This window comes from Sodiomyces alkalinus (genome assembly GCF_003711515.1).
Source record: "Sodiomyces alkalinus F11 unplaced genomic scaffold SODALscaffold_2, whole genome shotgun sequence".
In the NCBI taxonomy this organism is placed as follows: domain Eukaryota; kingdom Fungi; phylum Ascomycota; class Sordariomycetes; order Glomerellales; family Plectosphaerellaceae; genus Sodiomyces; species Sodiomyces alkalinus.
This window is the reverse complement of record NW_021167080.1, coordinates 5983881-6004875: the sequence shown is the minus strand read 5'-3', so window position 1 is coordinate 6004875 and position 20995 is coordinate 5983881. Positions and strand designations below refer to the sequence as shown.

General features: G+C 49.5%; 4 protein-coding genes across 4 annotated transcripts; 2 read left to right on the top strand and 2 right to left on the bottom strand.

Moving 5' to 3' along the window:
• Nucleotides 1-332: 332 nt before the first annotated feature.
• On the bottom strand, nt 333-4696 carry SODALDRAFT_377319 (hypothetical protein). Its single transcript, XM_028614899.1, has 3 exons — nt 4176-4696; nt 483-4072; nt 333-412 (listed from the first exon to the last, which is right to left on the bottom strand). Exons 1-3 carry the CDS (start codon nt 4436-4438, stop codon nt 342-344), a joined length of 3924 nt encoding a protein of 1307 aa, XP_028469473.1. The 5' UTR covers nt 4439-4696; the 3' UTR covers nt 333-341.
• A 167-nt stretch (nt 4697-4863) lies between these two features.
• SODALDRAFT_343519 (hypothetical protein) lies at nt 4864-6268 on the bottom strand. Its single transcript, XM_028613127.1, has 2 exons — nt 5871-6268; nt 4864-5806 (listed from the first exon to the last, which is right to left on the bottom strand). The coding sequence occupies exons 1-2, from the start codon at nt 6100-6102 to the stop codon at nt 5289-5291; spliced, it is 750 nt and encodes a 249-aa protein (XP_028469472.1). The 5' UTR covers nt 6103-6268; the 3' UTR covers nt 4864-5288.
• A 7339-nt stretch (nt 6269-13607) lies between these two features.
• Nucleotides 13608-14066, top strand: SODALDRAFT_270264 (hypothetical protein; the record flags this gene model as incomplete). The annotated part of the gene is made up of 1 exon (XM_028607708.1): nt 13608-14066. One exon carries the CDS (start codon nt 13608-13610, stop codon nt 14064-14066), a length of 459 nt encoding a protein of 152 aa, XP_028469471.1.
• A 346-nt stretch (nt 14067-14412) lies between these two features.
• On the top strand, nt 14413-17103 carry SODALDRAFT_125524 (hypothetical protein). The gene has a single exon (XM_028606661.1). The coding sequence runs from the start codon at nt 14632-14634 to the stop codon at nt 16708-16710; it is 2079 nt and encodes a 692-aa protein (XP_028469470.1). The 5' UTR covers nt 14413-14631; the 3' UTR covers nt 16711-17103.
• Nucleotides 17104-20995: the final 3892 nt, after the last annotated feature.

The window sequence follows — 20995 nt, the reverse complement described above, 5'->3', positions numbered from 1 at the left end:
TTGCGACGCATTGGGGAAAAGCTGTTTCTTGGTTGTTGTGGACGAGCCATTCCCCTCTTCCTCCTCTTCCTCCCCCTCCTCCTCGCCCTCCTCACCCTCCTCCTCGTCATCCATCTCGTCAATGCGCCGCATTTCTTCATCGTACTCCTTGTCTTTCTGAGAGGCCATATTATTTCGCACTTTCGAACCCGAGTCGAGAGAGCCTCGCTTCACGGGGCTCTGTGTGCTTCTAGACGTCGGAGCTGTGGCCCAGATTTCGTCGATGGACGGAAACGGCGAAGACTCGGGGTGACCCGGAGACGGCTTGATGGGAGTCTTGGGAAGATGCTCTGCCTTGGGCGTCATCTCCCGCGACCCGGCATATTCTCCTGTTTCCTCGAACGGCATGGGTGAAGTATTTCCCAAATCGATGCTAAACGCCGGGTCAGGCTGCCTGCCACTGTGAATGCTGCTAGCCCCCTCCGATGGTAAGATGTCCTTACCCTTGGGAGGAGATTCCGATGTGCCTGCAGCGTCGTCCAGGTACTCTTCGCGATGCTGTTCTTGTTGCTGTTGCTCCTGTTTTGTGTCCTCGTCCACCTCCATATCCTCATCTTCGCCGCCAATGTAGCCCTCATCGTCAGGATCGCGACCATCCAAGTCGGGGGAGCTGCCAGACCCGGGGCTGGGTGCCTGTTCAGAGCTGTTCACCATCACCGACATTCCCTCCGGCTCTTTGAATGGACTACTGCGGATTCGTGACCTGGAAGGCGTTGAAGTTGAAGCCCTCGTATTGTCGACAGGGACAGGGGATGACGATCTGAACGGATCATCGTCTCGCTGTGCGCCAGCGGTTGCCCCAGTGGCGTCCTCCTCGGAAGCACGCTCGCTCGTCGCCGGGGACCCGTTCGCGTTGCTGCCCCTCTCTCCCGCACAATCCTGGTCCTGATACGTGTCAGGCACGACGCTCTCGGTTCGACTGTTCTGCTCCTGACGATGACGATCGCCGGGCGCTCCGTAGTCTTTCAGGGGCTGTTGGACAATCATGGGTTCCATCAGCTCAGAGTACTCCTTGTTCCGATAGCCGTCGTCGACCGCATCGCCATCTTCTTCATCTTCATCCTCCGTGTCAGGCGCCTCGAACCGGTCATACACACGCTCGCCGGTCTCCTCATCGTACACCTTCTCAATCCTATCCATTCCTCTGTCCCTTTTAGCGAGCAGCAGGCGGAACCGGGTGCCGTCCTCGGCCTCTACCTTAACCACAACCGCCACGATGTTGGCGAGCTGGGGTTGCCAGTTGGTAGCAGAGGAGAGCAGCCATTCCTTCCAGGTGATCACCATGCCAGGCTTGGCATCTCCAAGTGGGAGAGGCGATAACGTCGAGAGGTCTGACGGAAGTGACGGTAGGTCGTCAATATCAGACATCTGACTTTCAGCTGCCATCGTTGACTGCACTGGACGTTCCTCTTCCTCTTCCTCTTCTTCCTCTTCTGCCCCTCCTTCGTCTTCTTCGTCGTCGTATCGAATGGCTGTGTCGTCGTATTCGGTTTCATCGTGCTGTTCTTCTACAGCGGCTGGTTCGTCAAAGTCGCTGGCCGTCCTTTGCTTCTTCGCAGCCACAGAGCCGCCGTTCTTCGCCTCTTGGTAGAACTGACCAGAGTTCCTCTGTGCCCGTTTCCGCTTGCCTCCCCTGCCGTTCTTGTTGGATCCGTAATGATAATGACTTCCATGCTGCTGGGGATCCCATCGCTGCACGAAAGGGAATGGCGGCTCCGAGAGTTCGATTCCCTCGTCGCAACATTCCACGGCGCGATAGTTGATCTTCTCTCTCCATGCCTCTGGGTCTTCTGCTTGCTCCTCTTCCCCCTCTCCCTCTTCTTCCTCGGATTCCTCTCTTGGGCCTTCATCCTCCCGGATCGAGTCTTTCTCGACGGAAGCCGAAGGCTCTGTAGTGCCTACTTGTGCGGACAGTGTGGAGCTGGGATTGCGCAGGTTCACATGCGGCCGAACATTCTTCATCAGGTCCTTTCGCAGCTTATCTTCCTCCGCCTTAGATTTGGGGTTCCGAAGGCCCAAGGCCCCGAAGAGCATCCTGCGGCCAGCACTCGTGTCTACCTTGACGCGATTCCGCCTGGCAGATGACGTCCCGTCGCCTTGGCTCTCAGCCACCGTTTCAGGATCCTGCGGTGCCTTCTCAACAAGGACAGAATGAGAAGCCTGCTGTTGGTCTTGTTGATTTTGCGCAGAGTTGGTCGGCTCGTCATCTTCCATCATAGCTAGGAGAGCTTGCTTCCTAGCAAGGAGCTCCGCTTCCTTCTGTTGCCTTGCCTGCTGCGATTCCGGGGGCGCGCCGGACGAGGCCACCCCGGGTATGCCCTGTCCACGCCCATCGGTCAACTTCTGAGAGACAGTGTTGGTCTCCCCAGTCCCTGACGCAAACCTCTTGGCTAGTCTCCGTCGCAAGTTTCTTCGCTGGGTTTTACGTAAACCGCTTCCAGGAGGAGCCGTGGGTCGGTTGCTGGCTGTGGTATTTTCTGCGACCGCTGTCACGGCTGGGGTGGACTTGGTAATCGCCTGGCTTTGAAACTGCTTTCGTATCGACTTGCTCGTCATCTCCTCAGGCTCCGAGTCAGAGCTCATGTCCGAATCGTCCTCGCTTTCCTGGCTATCATCGGAACTCTCTTCGTCGCTCTCCTCGCTCTCCTCTTCGCTGCTAGTGCTCGCGTCAGACGAGAGTTCAGAAAGGTCGGGTGCTGTAGAGGACTCGTGCTCCTTCTGCCTGGGGTGTCGCACGACCGTGTCGTCATCGGTCGAGTCCGAAAGAGAAGACGAAGACAAGGAGGGGGCTGGAGAGGAAGTTGAAGATCGGGAAAGTGCGTCCGAGGCATTTTCATTCTCTTGTGTGGGATTAAAGGTGGAATCACCATCCACATCGTCGTCCGGACCTGAACCAGAATTAGGCTGAGAGATCATAGATTCAGCATGATTTGCATTGCGCAAACGCTGCTTTATGGCCTCGCGAGTTTGCAGCCCGGAAATTGAGCCTGTATCTGAGCTCGAAGAAGTTTCTGACGATGATGATGATAATGAGTCCGCGTCGTCACTCGCCTCTTTGTTATCATGTTGGGGTGGGAATTTCACGTTCGCAGGTTGTGTGGCCGAGGCCGGCTTTCGTCTGGTGCTGCTCAGTCGATTCGGCGTCTCCTTGGCAGGCAGGGGATCGACAACCTGTCTTGCCGAGCTACTGAAAGTGACGGACAATTGATGATCGAGCATGTCCCCGAAATCCATGGAGGGTCTATGAGCCGCACTGAGCTGACGGTATGCTCTCTGGATGTCCTTACCGTGCTTGGTAACTGCTTCCTCGCACAACGAAACAGGTGCAGTTGGGAAAGCAGCTCGCAGAATGGCTATCTTGTCGAGAGTGTCCAGATCCATCAGCGGCCGCGCAGGCGGAGAGGAAGCATGTACAATCTCTGAGGTTTCCAAGTGGTGGTCCATGGAGTAGGCTTCGTCGGCGGCTTCATCTCCTAGCGCCACATTTTCCTCGCGGATGTCGTGTAGCTCGTCGAGCAAGTCCTCTTGGTCGATGTCTAGATCAGCATCTCCGTCCGAATCGTCCTCGTTGTCGGGACGGAATTCATCGTCCTCTGCCTCCTCTGCCTCCTCCGACTCTTCTGCACCGTCGTCTTCCACGTTTTCTCGGCCCCGTTCCCAATGATTATGTCTTTCGTAGTCATCGCGATTGACATCTGTGTCATCAGAGTCCACAGCAATCCTGACACGCTTTGAGGATCGTCGGGTAGAATGGACGCGGCCTGAGGAGGTTGCCAGCCCGGGAAATTCTAACAGGAGCGGAGAATCTTCCTCATTCGCATCATGCTCGTCTCGATCAGCATCGTCGCCCGCGTCGTCGAGAATTCTTGCTCGTTTTCGAGGTGGGAGGGAAACAGGGGGACGGTCGCGTGGGAGTCTAAGCCAAGGCCGGCCAAAGGCTACGCCGTCGACGAGGTGTTTGCCATCGAAGGAGATCTGGTGTCGGCCACTGAGGCGTCGGCGCTTGAGGTCGTCGGTGAGAAGCGAGCGGATACTAAAAGGAGGCAACCCGTCAGCGAACCGGTTCAAACGGAGGCAGAATACTATGGCTGGGGGGTTGGGAGGAAGGGGGCATGAAGATGAACGTATCAACATACATGACCTGGTCATCGTTATTTAGTACCTTGGGCACTGACTGAAAATGAAGGCACTCAAAGGTAGAGCCATCGGCAGCCCTCAGCTCGACTGCATAATCTTCGAGACCCCATTCTCCACTCTCAAGAGGGACGACCTCGTTTACTTGGGCGACAAGCTTGGAGATGGTGAAGTCCGGGTCGGCAGGAGCAGTCCAGACGAGCTTGACCTCGGGAAGACCATGGCGGCGTATGACCAGCCGTAGCCGCAGCTCATTGTCGGACATAGTGGCGTGCTGAAGTGAGAGGAGTCGTTATGGATGGACCTTGGGGCAGAGCCGAGGTGAAACGTCTTGTCAGGTCATGAGTTGAAAGAGAGATGACGCGTGGTCGACGAGCTTCGCGAAAGAAATGTAGCACGAATTATGCGATGGGTATTATTGTAAAGTCTGTATTCCGCGTTGTAGCCACGAATTGGTGTCTCGACGAGGTGTGGTGTATGTACGGTGTATACAGATATACAAAGTATTAAAGGTGATAATGGAAGAAGCAGGTGAGGAAATTTGAAGTGGAGAGAATGGTGCCTGCACGGAGTAATATCCGTACGTGTACTTCGTACGGGCCCGACGCGTGGGGTCGCGTACGTTGTAGAACTGAGGCCCAAAGAGACTTTTGCTCATGTCACGATAACGATAACGATAAAGATAACGGGACCCGGTTCAACTTCCACCTTGTTTGTATCCAGGTACATAATTACGTCGTCCCAATACCGCTACCTTACGGACACAAATACTTCGTACAAATCAGGTACCTATATAAAACTCAAACTCCAAGAATTACTTAATGCCTGGTAATGATTACCAACTAGCCCTGATTCCGAGTTGCAGCATACCCCGAAGTTTTTTTAGTGTCTGTGCTTTTCATCTGAGGTCAAAGGTGCATCCGTAGTTCAGCAAACATAGGCACCTCCTAGCTAAATCACTTCGCCTTCGAATGCAAACCCGAGACGTAAATCTCGCTGTTGCTGCAGTACTGACCTACGAATGGCGGGGAATCTCTTAGTGTCGGGGGGTTTCCCCCCCCTCGAAGGGCGGGGGATAGACAGTAACAAACCGCTCGGAGACCCCAGAAGCCGCCTCAAAAGTCCTGGATGCCCGTCTCCCCCATCTTCACGGCACGAGGATACTCTTCGTCGTCTTCAGGCTCACTGGCCCACCTGGGCTGTTCCTCCTCAAACCAGGCATCCTCGGCGTCGCGGCGTTCCAGGACATCATAGCTGTCGTCCAAGTCGACAGCATCGTAATTGAAGTCATCGTCCTGCCCGTGGACGAATCGGTCCGTGAGGAACTCGATCCATCTGCTTTTCGCCTCCTCCTTGGAGTGCGGAGTGGGAAGGTCGGGGTCGAAGGCGCTGCTGGCGCGATTCGGCCTCGCATTGGATTCCAGAACGTCTGCACTGTCCGGCGACGACGCCGTCCTGTCGTTCTGGCTCGGACCCGTCTCCTCGTTCGGTTCGCTTGCAAGCTTAGCTAGCCTCGCCTCTCCTCGAAGGAGATCTGCTTCGAGGACGCCGGAGTACCCTTTACGTTTGCCCTCGGCCTCCCTTTCAGCAGGCGTCTGAAACGTGCGAATCAGAGAGTCATAGAGCAGAGGAGCTGTAGGAAGAGTGTGAGGACTTAGATCGCTTTGGTGCCCGGTTCCCGACGCAATGACTCCTACCAGCTAGTTCATGTTCAGAATTGTCAAAGTAGTCGGGGCGCTGTTCGAGATAGGCACGCCGGCGATTCCGCTTGCAAATCTCCCCCGCCGCGCCCGGGGACCTGGGGGGTCTAGGGATGGGTCTCTCGAATGATGCAAATGTGGATGAGGACGCGGACAAGGCGAATGCACCATTGCCCCTGTTGTGATTCTCATGCCGAGCTGGGACAGAAGGTGATGTGACAAAAGGCATTTTGGAGGGTTCAAGTTTCAGCCCGCTTTTGTTGGACTCCCTCTCTCAAAATGCTTGTGTGATAAAATGGGAATATGGCAGTGGCCCGGAGAACTGTATTAAGATCAGTGCAGATGCTCCGAATGGCTGGAAAGTTATAAGACGGTTGAAAGATGTACGGTTAGCAATGACCCCTAGTTTGTAATTACCTACGTACAACGTACTGACCGATGGTACTGAGTTTGGAGAGAGATGTTCACAATCGGCGCGGAAAAGCATAACGCCGCCCCGCTGTCCTGTGTTCTCACCGAGCATTTCTCACCGAGCATTTCTCACCGAGCATTTCTCCCTCCTGGCCATTGCCCTCACCGTTCAATAATTTTTTTTTTAATTCATTACGCGCATACAGCCCTAAAGCTATAGCGCGGCGCCTATCGCCCTAAGGGCTAGAGTCTATAAGAAGCTAGGTACAGTAAAATAGAGCGTACTACACAAAGGAAATCCTCCGTAATAATCTGCCTAATAAAACCTAATAGGTAAAAAACCAAAGTGATATAACTAGACCGTAGGAATCGTGGTTTGCGCCCTATACTACTCTGCCGAGGCTATTTTAGTAGCTAAAAGGTAGGCCTATAAGGCCTGTATTTCTTTTTTAGTACTAAATAATAGCGGCAGACATAGCGGTAGGCCTACTAGGGCTTCCCACAGGGCTCTTCGTTCTTCTTTATAAAAAGGGTATAAAAGAATAAGGTGTGCTGTATCCTGTATAGGGGAGCCGGGATAGGAATAGCGGTCGTTAGCGTAGTTTTAGGCCCTTTTTAGTGGGTTTTTAGGTATCCGAAGCCGGTTTTTAACTGCATAAAAGCCGATTTTACCCACCTAGGGCCTTATATAATACGCCCTAGATTCTACCAGGAACACCAGGGCGTACCACGGGGTACCCTAATAATACTATAGCTTATACTATAGCACCTATAAGGTACGCTATAGGTACATTTAAGGTATACTATAGCTTCTCTAGGGTACGATTAGTGAATACCGGGGAATCCCCCGGGTTTCTATACGTAAAAGCCGAGGATTCCACGGGGTTTACCTATAGATACTTAAGTCCCGGGGGCGCGCCCCCTTAGCTTAGACAGGATATCTTTATTACACCGTATTTTCTATACCTAAAGGTCACCCCTCGAGAAAAGTCTGGCTTATAGGTCCTATAGTACTAGCTGGCTAGGGATTTACCGGTCAGGCATATTATTATATTAGTAGTGGCTTTCGGGAGAAGCGGAGGTTATCACGGACTAGTCGCCTATATAGGCGGCCTAATTAAACCGATTAACCTCTCTTCTTTTCCTCCTCTTCGTGATTCTATAGAGTCATCTAGTCTTAAATAAGAGCTTTATTTACCCGGCGTTTTAGGTAGCTAAGGGTAACTAAGCTAACGGATTTAGTAGCTTTTTCGGGGTTTAATACCCTTTTAGCCACTTTATCCGTTAGCTCGTTCCCTTCTATCCCTATATACGAGGGGCACTACTAGATAGATACCGAAATGCCTAGTTATTTAAGGCGTGAAATAAGGCTTTTAGCTTCTATAGCCCACTATAAGGTGCGCTAAGGCTTCTAAATAGCCGCCTAAGAATCACTAAAAATATAGCACTCCAGGGGCCTAGGCGTCTACTCTAGGGCAGCGTAAAGGGCCTAAAGAATAGCGTATAATTCAGCGTCCGCGACTTCGGCAGCGGCCCCTAGGTTAAAGCCTATAGCTTTACAGGGCCTTCCAGTATTAGTCCACTATTTCAATAGCGGCTACAGCCTATAAAGGCCCTCTAGGGGGTCTAGTAAGGTGGCCTAAAGACCCGTCGGTATAGAAAATAGCAGCCTATTCCCCTAGGCCTTACTGAATTTCGGCTAGGGCTTCGAGGTGGGCTATTTTCTGATCGGGGGTATCAGGGCCAGGGTCGGTATCTATTTTAGACCGGTCCTTAAAGGGGAAAAAGGGTCTTAGGTCCGCTATAGGTTCCGAGGCCCAGGGGGGCTCCCACCTAGCCGAAGGACCCTCGATATTCTAAGACTAACCTACTAAAGTCACTATTTCTAGGCCTAGCCTATATAGCTATATACTAGGCTATAGGTTCTAGAGAAGGGCGAGGTTTTCCTGATTTTTGTCCCCTGGCTACCTTTGAACGCTAGTATAAAGCTGGCGTTTAATAGGGTGGTTTAGTAGACACTTTAAGGCCCGAAAGGCATAGAGTCTATTAGACCTAGTTAACTAAACCGCTGCCGGGGGGACTGCTGCTTCGAGTTCTAGAGATCGTAAGGGGGCCCCTCTAAAAGCCCCTAATACCCTAACTAAAGCGCTATACTATAGGCGTTCTAGGCGGTCTATTAGGTATTTTTTCAGTGATTTTAGGTCCTACTAGAGCTACGAGCCGAAATCAGCTAAGGAGGCTATACAGGCTATATATAGCTACCGTAGAGCCTTAAAAGAAAGGCCCCTCTACGAGCTAGCTAGCCTATATAGTCTGTTTAGGGCTCCTAAAGCTAAGTTTAGGCGTTTTTCGACATAGGGTTTAAAGGATAGCTTCGGATTAAACTAGACCCTAAGCCACCTAATAGCACCCAGCGCTAGTTTAACTAGGTGCCCCCCTATAATAACCGGAGTATCTTCTATAAAGCGTTTTCGGTAGAAGTGAATAAGCTCTGTTTTTTCAGGGTCGAAAAGGACTTAGTTAACTTTTACTGCGTCGAAAAGGGAGGCTACGGCTTTTTCTAGGGTTTTATAGTTTTTTCTAATCGACGTAGACGCTATAGATAGCTAAAAATCATCGATATAGGATAACTAAAGACCCTAAAAATCCGGTCCCGTTATAACCTTCCTAATATAAATCGGGAAAAGGATAAGGGAAACCGGGGAGCCTTATAGAACCCTTATATTTAGGGGGGTAGGCTACCAGACCTGCCCCTCGAAAGCTAGTTAGATTCGCCTATTTTCTGTAAAAGAGGCTACCTATTTAACTAGGTTCGAGGATAGTTAGAGTTCCTAAAGGGACCTAAGTAGCTAGGGACGGGCGACGTGATCAAAGGCTTCTTTAATATCTAAAAACAGCGTAGAAATCACAGGATTTTAGCGTGATTTACGCTGTTTTTCGATATAGTGGAGGAGGAGGAGGGCTATATCGATAGTAGAGCGTTATTTTCTACCCCCTATTTAACTAGAGTGTAAAAGGTCGTCGCGGGTATTAGCTATAAAGCTAAGCCTAGCAGTTATACCCCTTTCGAGGACTTTACCTAGGCAGTTTAGAAGGGCTATAATCCTATAAGACTTAGGATTAGAATAGTCCTTCTTTCCCGGCTTCGGTAAAACGACCCCTAAGGCTTCTTTCCAGCAGGTAGGGTGGTAGCCTGCTATAAACATTGCTATATAGGCTTTTAAAAAGAACCCGGGGATAACCTTATAGGCCTGCTAGATCGGCTTTAGACTAATCCTATCAGGCCCTAGGGCTTTCCCCTTAGCAGCACCAAATATAGCGCGTTATAGTTTGGTAGTCTAAAGGCTAGGCCACTCCCACGGTCTTCTAAGGCCCTTACTACGTAATCTAGTCAGGCTCTAGGGGCCGGTAGAAGGGTAAGAGGGGCCTAGGTCCCCTAAAGGGCCTATAAATACAGGGGCTTCGGGGGCGTCGGTGGCGGAGGGTATAGGAAAAAGGGTCTGAAGTAGGGCGTTGTATTTATCTTCGAAGGCGTAGGCCTTCTACTTCGTAGGCGTTTAAATCGGTGGGATTTTCGTACTAAGGCCGCTTTTCGTATAGTTATAGGCCTTAAAGATTCCAGGGCCTTCGGCGTGGGCTAGGAAGGCTTCTTAGTGGTCGTTTTTCGCTGTTTTAACCGCCCGGTAGTAGGCGTTTCGAGCTTTTTTCTAGGAGGCTTCTAAAGGCGCCTGGGTGGCCGAGGCCCCCTTTTTTGCCTTTCGAAAAGCCCTAAAAGCCCTATTAGCTGTTTTTCGCAGGGCTTTTAGCTCTTTAGTCCACCACAGCTTCAAATGCCCTACTACCCGGAGCTTAGGCACTAAAGCCTTAAGCGCTAGGGTATTAGTATCCTAAAGGCAGCGGCCTAAAGAATCCTAGTCCGAGGCGTTAATAGCCTATTAGATATCCTGGTCGAGGCTAGGGTCTAGGCTCTTTAGGGTACTAGAAAGCAGGTCCTAATCTGCTAGCTTATAGTTATAAGCCGGCGGGAGGGACCTATTTATAGGACCTTTAGAGTCTAAGATAGTAGCCGAAAGGAGGATAGCGCGGTGTAAAGAGGTAGTGTTTTCGATATATTCCTATTTATCGAAGTGGAGATAATCGAAGCCGGGCGTGTAAAAGGCTAGGTCTATAACCGACTCTTAACGAAGATTAGACCTAAAAAAGGTCCCCCCGTTTAGGTTAACCTCTTCAGAATCCACTAAATAGATAGCTCTAAGGCTATCTAACCAGTCTACTAGAGCCTGGGCCCTAATAGAAGCCTGGTTAGTAGCAGCTCCGTTCCACTACTAGTGGTTTCTGTTAAAGTCCCCTATAATAAGGGTAGGCTTAGGGATCTATAGGCCCTATAGCACTCGATCCTCGGTCTAGAGCCGGCTTCTAGGGCCTAAAAAGGAGGGGAAAGAAGAAGAAGAAGAAGAAGTGGAAGAGGTAGAAGGGGTAGGGCTAGGGGGCCGCCCTCGGCCTATCGTTTTAGGGTCCTATTCTATCTAATTATAGACGTGTAGAATATAAAAGGTTTATGGATAATAAACCTCCATAATCTACGCGTCTATATTGTCTAGAAGGTCTTCGTGGTGTGAAAAATCGATACTAGAGCCCTTTCTTATATAAGTAAGGACCCTAGGCTTAATAGGGAAGAACTGGGCTTTTTAGGATATAGGCGTAACGGTATAGAAAGCAGGGTGGTTTCGGATAAACCACCCCTCTAGTATTGAGACGTAGGCTAGTTCCTAAATAAGGACTATATCAGCCGAAGTCTCTAAGGCCTATTCTAGGATAGCCTCTTACGCCGGGACCTATTTATCGATATTATATTAAATAAACCGGATATTTTTCGAACTAAAAGGCCCTTTATTTATGGAATTTAGGGTTTTATAGCTTAAAAGACCTCGTAGTCTCTGCAAAAAGGGGGGTAATCCCCCATATAGTTATAGCACTTATAGGTCTTATACTCGTAGTCTCCGTATTCTTTATACTCGTTATAGTAGTGGTATTCCTCCCCGTGGCCTTTAACGGCATAGATAGGGCAGGAAACTAGGCCTTTATAGGTTTCTCGGGTATACCCGAATTTCTAGCAGTTAGAGTACTGGGTTCTAGGGGTTATAGGCCTATATTTATAGACCTTTAGCCGCTGGCCGGCTATATAAAGCCCCTGTTTTAGGCAGTACTTCTATTCTTTAGTAGAGAGTATAGAAATAACCACTATACCGTAAAACGCGTTTAGAACCCCTAGCCACCGAGGCTTTCCTACTACCCTAATAGGGTTAAAGGTGCCGATTTCAGTAGCTAGGTCCTATAGGCCTAGGCCCTATTATAGGCTTCGGCTTAGGGCCTTTTACGGCGGTATAGACGGATCGGGTGGGGGGGTATCGCTACCCCTAGCCCTAAAGGCTCTAGAAGGCACCTATTTAATAATAAGCTTAAACTAGTCGCCTATAGGCTAGGGGGGCTGGAGGGGGAGGTTTAGCTCTTTAAACCACTAATTCTGCGAGTCTAGGAGCTATTAAACGCTGTATTTCGGCCCCGGGGTTATAATAAGGTTCCCGTTAGTCGACCGGCTAATAGCCGTAACTGCAGGGAATTTTAGGGCCTTATTAAGCTTATTCCGAAGCGCGAGGGGGTCGAAGTTATCCCTAGGAATCGCTGCCCCTACCGTAGGTTAGAGGACAATCTTAAGAACCTTTTTAGGGTCTATAGGGAGGGGTGCTATAGGGCCTTTTTTCCCCTTTATAGCCTCGCTATAAAGGGGTTTAGGCTATTCTGTAAGCCTATAAACTGCCTAGGCTAGTTCGTCGACCTTCTATTCGAGTATAGGAGGCTAGGGGGCTTCTAGAGCTCCGTCGATAGTAGATTTAAGCCCTACGGATAGGGCTTTAATCTGGGGGGAAGGGTCGAGGGTATAGGCCTATTAAAGTAGCTAAAGAGCCTATTAGAGTGATTCCTTAGCCTATACCTTACTAGCCAAACTAATCGACTTCTAGGGCTTAGCCGAGGTTTCTTTAGGGGCTTTAGCTATTCCGGGCGTCTTTTTAGCCTATTTAGAGCCTAAAAGGCTCGGGTTTTCGGCAGGGGGGGCCCTAGAAGCAGGGGGGCCCCTAAAGGGCGTTTCGAAAGCGCCTTCGGCTTCCGAGTCCGAGGGGGATTCGATTCGGGTCCTAGAAAACCGTCTAGAGGTAGGTGTGGAAGGGCTAAGGTGCCTTTTCGAATTCAGAGGCGTAGTAAGGGTTAAATCCTCTATATTTTCAGAGGTATTACCTATATCTACCTCCCTAAGACCCTTTATAGTTATAGGGGCTTTAGGGGGGGCGTTAGGGGCGTTAGGGGCGTTATTATGGTTAGCTTTATGGCTAGTGGGTTATTGGTTATAGCGTTATGGTTAGGTGGAGGTCGGGGGTGCGGCTTTGCGCGGCTGCTTTGTCAGCGTGGACGTACGGACCACGTCAGACTTTTCCCCCGTACGCGGGGGAGCAGGCCCGTTTCTAGGCATTTTCGCACTTATAATACGCCTAAATTAGCGCCTACGCGGAATAGGGCTATAGATAGGCGTATAGAGCTTAAGAAAGGGCTATCGATTGATATAGGTTTCGAGTGGTTTAGAGCGTTTGCGCGTAAAACGTAGGTCCCCCCACGTGAGTTGTAAGAAGGATGCGACCGTTCAATATATATGCTCTGTGAATCAAGAAAACGACGATCACCGATGACAACGGTCCATACTTGCCCATCTACCTCATACTTAGGACACAGAACACAATCTGAACCGCCCACCTTGACAACATTCGGCTTTCGGAACATGTGATGTCTCTGTTTCGACGACTCTTTGCCTGTCTTTGCTGCTCCCGCTATTTGAGCAGGCATTCGGCCATTGACAACAGGTAGAGTAAGTGAAGTGGTAGGCGCTCGGACCAATGCGGCTCCCGAGACTTTGAAACTTGCATGCCTCTATCCAAAGGTCATTGAGACGGGAAGGAGGCCCAGATTGCTTCTCGTTCATCTTTCTTTCCTACACGACAAGGGCAGCGGTGCCAGCACCCTCTTCCTGTGGAATTCAACATAGGGGGATTCTCGACGAAGCGTACATTTTTCCTATTTTCCTGGGCCAACAGAAATATCACCCCTCGGGGCCCAACTGATTGATGAATTGCGATTGCTGGTCTCTCAGTATCCGAGTTATTCCTCTTCCCGCCCTGGGTCCTCCCCCCCAGTAAGAGGACAATTATCACAAAGACCGCGCCTCAGTCAATAACTCTTCAGACATTCCCTTATCTGTCTGCCTGGGCAACAAACATGTCACCGCTAGTCAATGCACTTCTCTGCCGCTGGCATCGACATCTGGGCCTTGCCCGACATTCCCCCTCATGGTACCGAGACCGGCTACGCGAAGAGCTGCGGGAGCGCCGCCAGGCAGAGACATACCTTCAGAGGCTCAGCGAGACCTCTGACGTCTTGTACGCCATCAGCCGAGGCCATCATGACGGTTTCCCCGTGAGGAACCTGCCCCCATTTTCCCTCTCTCGCCAAGGCCTCGCCTATGCCTACTTTCTTGGGAAATACACCTCCCGGTGGAAGTTCTACCGCGTCGCCGCACGCCTCTGTCACATCCCCGACTACCGCTCGGTCCGCGAGGTTGTGAATCCTGCAAGAGATTCCAAGATCCTTGAGGTGGCTTCCCGCCACGGTATCGACGGCGCCCAGTTCCTGGCTGTTTGTCGTCGCCTGCGCCGCAGGTGGCCGCTGCTTCCGTAAGAGAAGGGCAAGGCCGCGGGGAAGACGCGTCAGATCATTAGGAGGGAGCGACATCGGTCCTGATAGGCAACGAAACCAGTTTTCCTCTTTTCTTTCCATGCAAGAGCAGAGTCTGGGTGGAAACATCAAAAGTGGAGGGCCTCCCGCGCGAGGTTATTGGAGTCGTGTAACACCTCTCGCTTTTGTCTTCCCAGCCTATTGCTACGCTGAAACCCCCCCAGGGCTCGCTCTTTGCTTTCTGGATTGCCCCCTGATGTCACAAGACGAATTAATTTGCGATGCCTTCGGGAAACAGCCTGCAAGCAGCCATATGGCGAGAAAGGAGATGGATTTGATAGCCTGCCGTTTGGGCTGGGTTGAGGAACCATGCATTGGTGGCCTTGTTGTTACCCAACAACCCCTTTATGTGCCCCTTGGTCTGGCTATTTGATAAATAGCCCGTATGCCCCCTAGACGAGAGAGCTGTGGCAATAACTCGCCTATATTCAAGGTCTCTCCCGATACTTAAGATCTCTCCCGGTACTTCTGATCACTGCGGTTCTATATCCTAAACACCTGGCAGACAATGGACGGTCTCAAAAACTTCAAAATTCCCGTCGTGGGGCTCTATGGTGTCCCTGGTTCGGGCAAAAGCTTCCTCATCCGCCAACTCAAGGAGCAGCTCGGGGAGGGAGTGTTCCGCTTCTTCGAGGGCTCCGATGTGATTGCCTCTCTGGCCGAGGGTGGCCTCGAAGGCTTTCGACGCATGTCAGATGATCAACAGAACACTATTCGGCGGGCCGCCATCAGCAAGATTCAAGAAGAGTGCGAGTTTCTCGGACGCGTCGGAGTCGTCGCCGGCCATTTCATGTTTTGGACGGAGGGGGGAAAGGAGGGAAACCAGGTTATCACGCCTATGGATTTGGCCGTTTTCACGCACATTTTCTACATTCATGTCCCTGCCGAAGTCATCTCCCAGCGCCGCTTGTCAGACAAAGAGAGAGATCGCCCGCCTGCCTCTGTTGACCATCTCCGCAAATGGCAAAACACTGAAGAAGCCCGTCTCAGACTCCTTTGCCGCCAGAACCGAATCATTTTCACCGTCGTGCCCCATCATACGTGCTTAGCCAACAGGATCTCGGTACTCCTGCGCAATGTCGCTTCCCATACGGAAGAGAACAACATGGATCGGGTCCAGAAAAGGCTAGATGCCATCGTGCGAGCTGCCAACAACCGGGGCCGCATCCATCGCATGCTTGTTTTCGACGGGGACAAGACTCTGGCTCCTGTGGATACCGGGGCTTTGTTCTGGAAGGCAGCGTCAGCGGCTGGTGTAGTCGAGACAGACGAGATCCAAGGCTGTCCCCTGAAGGCCTTATTCGGCAGTCCAATGGGTTATTCGTACGCCGCCTTCCGCCAGGCCTCTTTCCTGTACGGGGAGAATATCGACGACCAAGACTTCGAACAGCTCTGTGCCGAGGTTGCATCTATGGTGACCATTCACCCCGAGTTTCTGTCCTTCCTGTGCCTGTTGGAGGCAGACAATAATGTGGGGGCCGTCGTCCTGACATGCGGGCTGCGCCAAATCTGGGAGAAAGTCCTGGAGCGCGAGTCTCTGCTCGGGATCGTGAAGGTCATCGGGACGGGGAGAGTCGCAGACCCGGACTCTTTCATCGTTACAGCCAATGTCAAAGCCGCGGTGGTCGAACATCTTCAGCGAGCTCATCGCACCAGGGTATGGGCATTTGGCGACAGTACCTTGGACTTACCCATGCTGAGGGCGGCCGATGAAGCCATTGTGGTTGTCTGCGAGGAACAGATCCGAAGCAGGTCAATGGAGGCATCCCTGCACAGAGCCGTCGACCATGAAGGTTTCCGAGCACGACAGCTTCTGTTGCCCAACGACACGAAGCCACGTCTCAGCATTGGCTGCTTACCCCTGGTTGGGCTCGACGACCAGGACTTTCTTGAATCCATTTTCACCTCGGTGCACCTGAAGAAAGCCAGACCTCGTCACGAGGGCTTTGAACCTGGCCGAGTACGAGTGATTGGAGCGTCAGGCACCGGCGCAAGCCAACTCTTAATGACTCCCATGCGCGATGCCAGAATTTCCGGTCCGGCCCTACGGAAAGCACATCGCGTGGTTGGACGCTATATGGCAACAACGTATCTTACTGAGGTTATTGGGCTTGAGGAGTCCCCGATCCCGCACGTCCAGGGGTACGAGACGACCGGCTTCCGCCTGCGTGACGAGGAAAAGACGTTGATCGTGCCCCTGATGCGAGGAGGCGAGCCGATGGCTTTAGGCGTCAACGACGCCTTTCCCGGCGCAATGTTTCTTCATGCGGCTCGGCCTGAGGACGTCAAGCGGGAGCATCTCGAGGACCTGCGTACTGTCATCCTGGTCGACTCGGTCATCAACACCGGGAAATCTATTTCGGAATTCGTCAAGCATGTCTCCAAACAGCGCGAAGACCTTCGAATCGTCGTGGTCGCCGGCGTACTCCAAGACAGGGCGGTTCACAAAGGCGAGTATGCGCTCGACAAGCTCTCAGTGTATGGCCTCGACGCTGTTGTACCGTTCCGGGTCTCGGAGAATAAGTATACCGGTCGAGGGACAACGGACACGGGGAACCGCCTATTTAACACTGTCCATTTGGCCTAGAGCTGTTGCACTTGGCCGCATTCACATCCCGACGGCCATTCGCCCGCTTTACTTGCTGGAGGGACGATTGGGACGATCATGGTGGAAATGACCAAGTGAGTCTGACTTTGAGTAACCCATGCTGTGCATTGGATCCAATGTCAGCATTGGATTGAGACTGCTTTGTCTAAAAAAGGAAAAGAAAAGAAAAATGGCCCGTTGTCCGTCTTGCCATAGTGATATGCATTTGGTTATTGCAGTGACTTCAGTGCCTGACGAATAACGACTGACTGATGCGACCGCCTCTCTGAACTCGCAGGGCCTGACCCTCCTTCTGTCACATTATAACGTGTATAAGCACTTGCAAGAGCGCCACAGTAGGTACGTACAATGATATGGGAATTCCCTTTTGGCGTAGTGGTAAAGTTTTGCCGTGCGACAGTACAGTTATGAGCCTGGTTTGCAGCGCCTGAAGCATTCAATATCTTCAATAGCTTCAAGCTATCCTATAATTACCCTTCCGCCGAAAAGTAACCACAGCGATATCCCCCGTTGCCGGCGGATAGAGTCTTATTTATATAGTGACGAACAGGCAGCGGATCGATGACAATACCCTGTCGATTGAGGACCTCTCGAAGGACCTCAGGGCTCTGTTGAATAGCATAAACAGGAGGGCTAGTCTGCTTCGTAGAGTCTCTTCATAGAGAGACATCTATTCCCGTTTTGTAGATAGAGCCTCACAGAAAGAGACATCCGATGTCCTCCTATTGTTAAGTAAGATACGATGGGCAGAACAACAAGTAACGGCTACGCCTGCGGCAGTTGAATAGAGCGGGATTGACCTGATCGGCCAATCAGAAGCCGCGAGAAGCAGCAATCAAGGCTGTGATTAAGCTCAAATGGAACGAATTGAACGATCAAAAAGGGATCGTTTTGGGAGCTCTTTTTGAGAGCGTGTTGAAACAGTTGTTTTTGTGATAGAAAAGATCGAGGAATCCTGTGGTGAACTGAGGGCTCTGATTGGCTAGTTGGTCCGGAAGGATCCGGCTCTAACTGGGGGCGCGTATGGTACGAGCCTCGTGTCGTATGGGCAGGACCACGATATAGTCTATAGGGGATCCAGGGGGGATCCACTCCATAACTAAGGGCTCCGGATATCGGGGACTTCTAGTATCAGGATATAATAAGGGTGTATACCGGAAAAGACCGGATAGGATCTAAATAATATAGTACCAATAATAGAGTCTTCACCACCTAAAGTAAGGGTATAAAAGACTCTCCTAGATATAACTTAAGATAATATATATATACGAGATTTCTACTCTGCTAAGTTAATTATATAAATACCTTTTAATATACGATAGTTATAAGCCCGGTTTATAACGCCTAAACGATAGATATTAATAAGGCTACCCTTACTCTACTACAAAGAAGTAATTATATCTATATACGCACTTTTAAATAACTATTATCGACCTAATTAGAGTAATTAAGAGATTAATTAACTTACTTATTAATTAACTAACTAATAAACGATAAACTAGTAAAGATATCTTTTAATATATCTAACGCCGAATAAAAGGCGGCCGCTATTACCCTTATTAACTAAAGGGATTAAGCGGTTTAGGAGCGCGCCGTATATAGTAAATCGGCCTCCTACTAGGATAACTACCTTAATCTAAAGCTAAGCGATAAGGAGGCTAACGCCTATCTCCTCCTTATACCTACGCCCCCTAATATCTATAAATATAAGGCTCTTACCGTGGACCCTAATACGGAGGAGGCCACGGCTACTACCGTCACAGCCACTCCGTCATCTACTATCACGCTAAAGGGCGATAAGGCCACGGATACTATAGATACCGCTACTACGGCCGCTACTATAACGGCTATAGCCGCCGGTAAGAGGAAAACGGCCGCTCGCCGGAAGGCTATAGCTATAACGAAAGAACTAACGATTAAAACGCCTACGTCTATTAATAACCTCTTTAAAAAGGGGCGTACGCGCTACCTATAAGATTACCGCATATACCGCGAGGAAAAGGCAGACTATAATACGTAGTAGAAGGAGTTTAATAAAGTATACTCCTATATTAAAGGGACTGTTTATACTATATTACGTAACCTCCTCGCCTAGCTATAGAATAATACCGTAAATAACCTATAGGCTTAGATTACTCTCCTATACGCGTATATAGGACTAATACCTATGGACCTTTATAAGGAAGCCTTAATCCTATACCGATAATACACCACGCTAATAAAGGCTATACCTAAGGATATAGATGCCTAAGTAATAAGCTAGAAAATAGCGATAATATACTATAAATATATAGGCGTTTTAGAACTATTAAGCGCGGACTATTAAGTAGAAAACGCGTTAAAAGCCGTTAGACCTATTACCTAGGAATAGAGTATTAACTACATAGTAAATAACTATAATAAGATTACGGAAAACGAACTAATAACTAATAACTTCGTAAAGGCTTTACGGGCGGTTCTTAGTAATATAAAAAGCCTATAATCCACCGCTATAAAGCCTAGAGTTAGGAGAGGTACCTTTAATACCCTTAGGAATCTCCCCGATACTAAGGATACTACTAATAACGATACTAATAAGAAGCGCCCTTATAGTGATATATCCGTAAAAGCTATCCCTCCCGTAATAAGGAGGCTTTACGAGATATATAAGAATATCTATACTACCGCTGCCTATTAGTATATAAGGCCGGATATACGCCCTCATACTTAGCGTGGCCGTGAAGATATTATAAAGGTCGCGGAAAAGAAGATACGTATTTATAGTTTTAAAAGCCGCGTGGATACCGTGATATAGAAGAGGCGGGAAGTAGTAGCTACTACTGCTAATAAGATACAGGAAGTCTAGGAAGATTAACTCTATAATACTACGCCTACTATAGTTTATAAAGACCTGTCCGTTACCGCGACGGGGAGACTAAGAGCCCCCTTAACCTAAGGGGTAGCGCGTCGTCGTATAACGATACTATTAAGATTATAATAAGAATAAGAGATATCCCTTTCTATTAACTAAGCTAGAGCGCTATTATACTACGCGATCCTAGACTTAGGATCGTTAATCTATATCTTTAATAATCGAGGCCGTTTTACGGCCGTTAGACTACCCACGGTTAATTTATTAACGCTTTAGGTAGGTACTTATAAGGCTCCTATCCTCGGATACGGAGATATTAAGCTATGTGTATAATCCTTAGCGGGCACGAAGAGGCTATTATGCCTCCGTGATATTATATATTATAAGGAATTCGTTACTAATATCGTCTCGGAATGCTAGCTACGTCTATAAGATTATTATTAGGATACCGTAAATAATACTATTACTAGCTCCGCCAATAACCGGCCTATCTATAAGCTGCTAGATATCTACGGATAGTATATAATCGAGCGCGCGGAAGCTACGGCCACTACCGCGTTCGCGGTCTTAGTAAGGTACCCCCGCGATAACCTGTATAGAAGATCATGATAACCACGGTAACCGTAGAAGACCACGGTATAATAGTAGTATAAACGCCTTAGCTATTACGGCACCGATACTCTTATAAAGATCGTCGACGCTACTTAGGGGGTATAGATAAAGGGACCACGTATAACGGACTATAACGCGTGTGGATAATCGTAAGTGCTTACGTATATCCGGCGGATATTATCCTTTTACCCGTTAAAGCCTGGAGAGGCCTTAGCTATTAATTTTCACGATTTAGAAGAGTCGGAATCGCTAGACGGCCTATATAAGTCTATTATATTCGTTATAGACGTGTATATAGGTTATACGTAGAACTACTACCTACAGAAAAGAGACTAAGGCTTTATCTTACACGCGTTAAAAGACGTTTTTACCCTGTTTAAAACCTAATTTGATATCCGGCTATATATTCTATAAGTCGATTCCGAGATATTTTAACACCTAGAAGTCGTTGCTTTCCTCGCTACTAAAGGGGTAAAAGGCTAGCCGTCGGCACTGTATTTATAGGATTAAAACGGCGTTATAGAATGGATTAGAGGTATTATTAAGAGAAGGGCGAGGGCTATAAGGATTAGAGCTAATCTGCTTATATCTATCTAGCCTAAGATCTTTAAGACGGCTATATATCTGTATAATAGGACGCTATAATATATTAACGACTAGCGAATACTATACAAAGGCCTACGTAGCTATTAACCTAACCTTACGCACCTATAAGCTTATAGCTATAAAGCCTTTATAAAAACGCGCGATACCTAAGCTAAAAGGAACCGCCTATAAAGGCTAGAACCGAAGGTATACATC

Excerpts from the sequence above, each read along its gene's own strand:
- SODALDRAFT_377319 (XM_028614899.1), bottom strand. The coding sequence starts at position 4,438 with ATGTCCGACAATGAGCTGCGGCTACGGCTGGTCATACGCCGCCATGGT. Across the intron at positions 4,073-4,175 it reads AATAACGATGACCAGGTCAT|TATCCGCTCGCTTCTCACCG; the intron begins GTATGTTGATAC and ends GCCTCCTTTTAG. Across the intron at positions 413-482 it reads ATCGGAATCTCCTCCCAAGG|CATCGATTTGGGAAATACTT; the intron begins GTAAGGACATCT and ends CCCGGCGTTTAG.
- SODALDRAFT_343519 (XM_028613127.1), bottom strand. The coding sequence starts at position 6,102 with ATGCCTTTTGTCACATCACCTTCTGTCCCAGCTCGGCATGAGAATCAC. Across the intron at positions 5,807-5,870 it reads TTCTGAACATGAACTAGCTG|CTCCTCTGCTCTATGACTCT; the intron begins GTAGGAGTCATT and ends CTCTTCCTACAG.
- SODALDRAFT_125524 (XM_028606661.1), top strand. The coding sequence starts at position 14,632 with ATGGACGGTCTCAAAAACTTCAAAATTCCCGTCGTGGGGCTCTATGGT.